This window comes from Prionailurus viverrinus, chromosome B2, assembly GCF_022837055.1.
Source record: "Prionailurus viverrinus isolate Anna chromosome B2, UM_Priviv_1.0, whole genome shotgun sequence".
In the NCBI taxonomy this organism is placed as follows: domain Eukaryota; kingdom Metazoa; phylum Chordata; class Mammalia; order Carnivora; family Felidae; genus Prionailurus; species Prionailurus viverrinus.
In genome coordinates, this window is record NC_062565.1 from 75,587,109 (window position 1) to 75,593,031 (window position 5,923).

Genomic DNA, 5,923 nt, shown 5'->3' on the forward strand with positions numbered 1-5,923 from the left:
GAACCCAGTCTATCAATACATTAACAAAGATATCCCTTTGTCAGGAGCCCATTGATTCACCCAGTTTTAATTCTGCCAGAAAGAGGAGTTAAGGCCATTCCTTTTCATTTAGTCCGCATCCCAGCCTTTAGAGTACGGGGATGCCGAGCTACTTGCATTTACCACATTCTAAAAAGGCCCGAGTCAAGCAATTACCAGCCACTTGGCCTTCTTGCAGAAATACACAAAACGTGTAGAATTGCTTCATTTTATCCCCTCCTAGACTCTTCACTTGGAAATTGGCTGCTCGGGCGAGTGTTGTTTTTTCCCCCCGCAGCCATGTGTCGAAGAGCGATTAACACTCGCTCGACAAAACCCATTCCCGGGCCATTTGGGAGTTGCACGCGTTCGCACCCGAGGTTCGGCCTGCCGCGCCTTCACGCGCAACCTTTTTGTTTCTGCGGCTAGCTGGGGAGAGAGGGGCGGAGAGGGCGCGAACCGCTCAGTATGCAGCAGGCAGCCGGGGCTATATAAAGCTCGGGTCTCGGACCTGGCAGGGGAAGAGGTCTGGCTTGCCCGAGAGCAGGCAGCCGCCTTCCGCCCAGCCCCAGCCCCGCCGCGCCATGGAAACCTGGCAGCCCTCGGCAAGCGGGGCCGGCGAGCGCGCGCGCCGCCGCCGCCTACCGCCCGCGGCCCCCGACCGCCCCGCGCCGCGCGGGGGCGCGGACTCCGGCTGCGGCGCCTCCCCCACCCCGGCCCTCCCGCCCGCGTCTCCCGAGCTCCTCCCCTCCGCTCTCCGCCCCCCACCCGCCCCCGGTCCACGCTCTGTTGCGGGCTGTTCTCCCGGGTCTGGGCTCACATCTCCCCTGCGCGCCTTTTGCCCCCCACCCCGCAGATCCGCAGGCCTCTGGAGACCTTGGGTTGACGCCAGAGGCGACGGGGAGGAGGGGGCGAGGCACCACGCGGCGGAGGCGGTGAGTGAGCCGCGCGCCTCGGGCCGCGCCTCCCAGGGGCGCAGATGATGTACCGGGACTGGGTATGCCCTGCCCGAGGGGGACACACGCCCGGCCTGCCCCTCGCTTAAGATCGCGCCCGCCCGAGGCCCTACCAGAGGCCCTGTGGGTCCTGATGCTGCGAGTTTGTCATCCAGAGCAGCGGACACACGGATACGGTCGGGAGCGAGGCTGCTGACAGCCCCGGGGTCACATTCCCTGCCGGCGCGAGGAACGCTAGATCGCGCGCTTTCCCCGTTTCTACAAGGTGAGTGATAACTGCGATTCGTGTCCTTTCGTCCCCAGATGCCGGATGGCCCCGGGATGACCGAAGCCGCAGGAAAGCTTTCCCAATACAGACACCCAGTCAGGTGAGTGACAGGCCTCCCCGAAGGTCTCCCGTTCCTCCAGCGGGAATCGCACCGCCTAGCTCCACGGCTGGCCTTGCAGCATTTCTGTCTCGGGAAATCTGTCTTCAAGGATCGCAGAGGTCCTTTACTAATCGAATTGACGAACGTAGTTCACGCTCTCACCTAAAAGAACTGTTAATCCGTGCACACTGAGCAAACTCTTAAAAAATATATTATAAAGACGGAAAGTGGATGGTGTCGTGAAAGTAGACCGGTGACAGCGTGTGCCAGCAAACCAATTTTTTCTTTTTCTTTTTTTTTTTTTTTTTGAATACTGAAGAGGTCCGGTGAAATTGACTTCACAACAGGCAGAGTGTGCATATTCTTTTTTTTTTTTTAAGGTTTTTTTCCCAATGTTTATTTTTTCGAGAGAGAAAGAGAGAGACAGAACGCGAGCGGGGGAGGGGCAGAGAGAGACACACACACGCACAGAATCGCAAGCAGGCTCCAGGCTCGGAGCTGTCAGCACAGAGCCTGTTGCGGGGGGCTTGAACTCGTGAACCCTGAGATCATGACCTGAGCCGGAAGGCGGAGGCTTAACTGACCGAGCCATCCAGGCGCCCCAGACTGTGTATAATCTCATTCTCTTGCAAACCATACGGAAGAATGATGTTCAAAGCGGCAGTTTTACGGCAAAATGAGCTTGACATGTAAGAGAAAATGGAGTGTAATGAAAATCCTAAAGATTGCTAAACACTGTAAAAAGGATAGAAGTTACTCGACATAACAATGAGGACCTACCCTGCTGTTCCTAGGCACAGGAAGTCGGCCTTTCTGTAGAATCCTTTGTAGCTTTTATTCAGGTGAAAGGTTATTCTGTAGTTTGCTTGCTTCAGAGAGCTGTGAAATGCAGACATGTATGATATTCATATGTACGTGCTTATAAACAGCATGTAGAAGGCAATATATGTTGATTAATTTCTTACCATGTGCCAGCACTAGTAATGGACACAGGAAAAAAATAATCACACCCCTTTAACAAGTGTTGTCATGGTTTAGTTTGGTCAGTTTTACCTGTATGGGCCAAACATAAGCACCTAACTCTGCCAGAGGGAGTGGGGAAAGATCTGGAAAGTGTGTATGATAGGTTGTGGTTACCTAGCTGAGTCTCAAAGTTAGCCAGATGGATGGTAGGTGTGGGAAAAGGGGACAGAAAAAATAGCATAGGAAAAGGGATACAGAGTCATAGAACACCATAGCTCCCTCTGGGAGTATCAAGGAGCTGGAATTTGGGTAAGTGAAGGTGTGGTCATTCCAGCAGGTAAGCCAGAGGCCGGATCTTGCACACCATGGTAGAGAGTTTTGTCCTAATCCTGTATGTGGCATTGGGAACCCATGGACTTAATTCTGTAGATGCTATTGGGGGTTACTCAAAGGATTTTAACCAGAAGAGAAGTGTGATCAGATTTGTGTTTCAGAAAAAGCACGAAGAAAATGGTATATAGGCTTAGTTAGAACACCGAAGTGAAGTTGGAAGTTATTGTAATTCAGGCAAGATATGCTAAAGAGCCATTCTGACGCATTGGAAGTGGGGCTGGGACTGACAGAATTTGGGGAAGGCTTGGGTGACATAATAGGGTTATAATGTATTGGATATAGTAGGTAAAGAAGAGGTAGAAAGACAGAATGGCTCCCAAGTTTGTGTCTGATGACTAGATGAATGCTGCACCAACAGAGTGGAAATTAGGGCTTAAAACAGATTTGGGGAACAAGATAACGAGTCTAGTTTTTCATTTATCACATTCAATGGGCCTATGGGATATCCAAATAGATGTGTCCAGTAAAGAGTTGCATCTGTAGGTAACGGGCCCACAGTCAAGATCTTAAATGGAAATACGGACAGCTTAGAGTCTTCAGTAAATGAATGTTTGGGGAAATCATGGTGGTGAGTGAGGTCTTCCGGGGGACTTCGGGAGGAGAGATGATCACTCTTGATAAAACGCTTGGGAAGGCCAGTTTTAACCTGTATACACAGAAAAAGGGATCCACAAAGGAGACTAAGAAGAACCATTCAGCGGGGGGAGAATTCAGGAAAGTGTCAAGTCCCTGAAAGAAAAATGGTCAGAGATTCTGGGAAGAGTGTGGTAACAATTAAACAACATTCTTTGGATTTGACAGTTCTAGTTAAGCATTAGAAAATCAATTGTTTCCTATATAAGAAATTCCTTTCTTCTTCTGAACTACTGTAGCCATTAATTAGTACTTCTTTATTTTATTTTTATTAATTTCTATCTTGAGTACTATTGTGTATTTCATTTTTTTTATTTAATCACCTTCTTGAGGATAGGGACCATGATTTTTTTTTTATCTTTGAATGATGAATTATGTCTGGCACAAGGGATCACTAAAATATTTACTGAACAACTTAATTATTGATGATTGCTTATTTAGGCATCAAAATTAAAAACTTTTTTTTTTTTTTTTACCGGTTGTCTAGAAACATTTATAAAGGATATTACCTACTTTTCTGCCCTTTAAAATGGAGTATACTGGGCACAATGTAACCTTCTCTTTGTTAGAATCACTCTGTTATAAATGGGTGCCTGGGGCTGGGGCTAATTACCCTACACTAAAATGACTGCACTGTTGCTGGTGAGTCAGCCATATCCTTCTTTTCTTTTCCTTGTATGAAAAATAATAGAAGGCCATTTGGCAAGATTAATATTTGTCAAAAATTTGAAAATATGAGGTAATTGGGTTACATGAAAATTATTGTATAAAGCCAGTATTATTCTCAATATCTTAATATGGATTTTCCAAATTTAGTTGGATGGGGAAAAGGAAGGGAGATGTGATCAAGGTTGGGGTCAGAGGAAGCTTTTTTATACCCCTGGTGTGAGTGCATAGAAAAACTTTTTAAAATATTGCTTTTTGTACTTTTCTAAACTTACATTGGCTACATCTGTAACTAACAGTTAAATTTGTGGGTTTTAGTTGAGATACTAGATGATTTTCGCTTTTCTGGAAGGTGCATAACATTTTGTTGTCTTTATAAAATTGGCTATCAAAAATTTTAATGTAATAGTAGAATTCATTTTTTTCCCCCAAAGGAATTTGGAAATTGGAAGACAACCTTCTTCTGTATATTGTAAGAATAAATATATCAGTTATACCTGAAGAAAGCTGAATACTGATCTTATGCTCATAAAGGGTTTAGTGTGAATTTATTTGATCCAATTTATAGCTTGGATAAAGATTTAAAAATAATTAACTAGTTATTGATACTTTGGCAAGTAGACTCCCATGAAACCTGTGATAGTAACATTTTAAAACTCTATCTAAAGGCATACATCAATTGCTAAGTATATGGAGCTCTTGAAATTTGAACATTTCATGAATATAAGGATTCTGAATGTGAAAAAATAAAGCATATTATGTTGTCTGCTTCTTTCAGACTATTTTGGCCCAAATCAAAGTGTTATGATTACTTATATCAAGAAGCAGAAGCTCTTCTGAAAAATTTTCCAATTCAAGCCACAATTTCATTTTATGAAGATTCTGATAGTGAAGATGAAATTGAGGAGCTGATCTGTGAAAATTAATCTGATTAGTTACTTTTGATGACATTAAAAGCTTATAGAATTTAAATTTAGTGTACAAATGTATCATAATCCTTTAAACTAATTTATTTGTATATAAATTATTAATAAAATGAAATATTTTGGAATTACAAAGTAGTTTGGCTTTTTTTTATCCTTACACTATAATCCAATTATGGAATTGAAAAATAAGTGCAGTGTACAAATGTCTTGATTGTATTGTAAACATGTGAGGCTTACAAAAGATAATTTTGATCTCTTCATCAAATTACAAATTTAACTTTAGTTATAATTCTGCAAGTATTTAGCTAAAACTTTGCAGAGAGTGAATATATTTAATTTTCACCCTAATCTTGTAACAGCTGGTATTTCTTACCGATCCTCATTAGATATTGTAGTTGCAGATGAATATTATTAGATAATGAAGAAAGTCACCTTATGTTACTAATCACACAATATTATGTGTTTGCTTGCAAATGGTGAAAAACACTTTAAATCATTGTCCATAATTGAGAGTGGGAATTAATGTCAGGGCTATTAAATTTTAGAGATGTTTAATGAATGAAGAATCAAGTCATTGTCACTTTAATACTCCTCTGCTGTCCTTAAATCCAGTAGTAAAATAGCATGGGTGTTCAATAATTGTAGTGCTACATTGAGGGATTCCCAGAACTAAAACAAAACAAAACAAAACAAAAAAAAAAGTATGACTTACATGGAGTCAATAAAAGGGGAGCCAAAGGCTAGAATTTGATATTTTTCCATTTCTGTCCAAGGGGGAACGAAGAAATTTGGAAGATATGAAGTGATTTTCAACAACATCACCTTCCTTTGTTCTGGTTCCTTGCTCCTAATATTGTCATGTAAAAATTTTTCTCGTGGGAAGTGAATAAGAAATTGTCAGTGATTAGCTTTTTTAAGTTTTTTTTTAATCTTTTTAAATGTTTATTTATTTTGAGAGAGAGAGAGAACATGAGCAGGGGAGGGGCAGAGACAGAAAAGA

At 42.7% G+C, this 5,923-nt stretch overlaps 1 protein-coding gene across 1 annotated transcript; it reads left to right on the top strand.

Annotated features, from left to right (window-relative positions):
• Positions 1-602: 602 nt before the first annotated feature.
• Positions 603-4,923, top strand: RIPPLY2 (ripply transcriptional repressor 2). The gene is made up of 3 exons (XM_047860369.1): positions 603-953; positions 1,278-1,342; positions 4,776-4,923. The coding sequence occupies exons 1-3, from the start codon at positions 603-605 to the stop codon at positions 4,921-4,923; spliced, it is 564 nt and encodes a 187-aa protein (XP_047716325.1).
• The last annotated feature ends 1,000 nt before the right edge of the window (positions 4,924-5,923 follow it).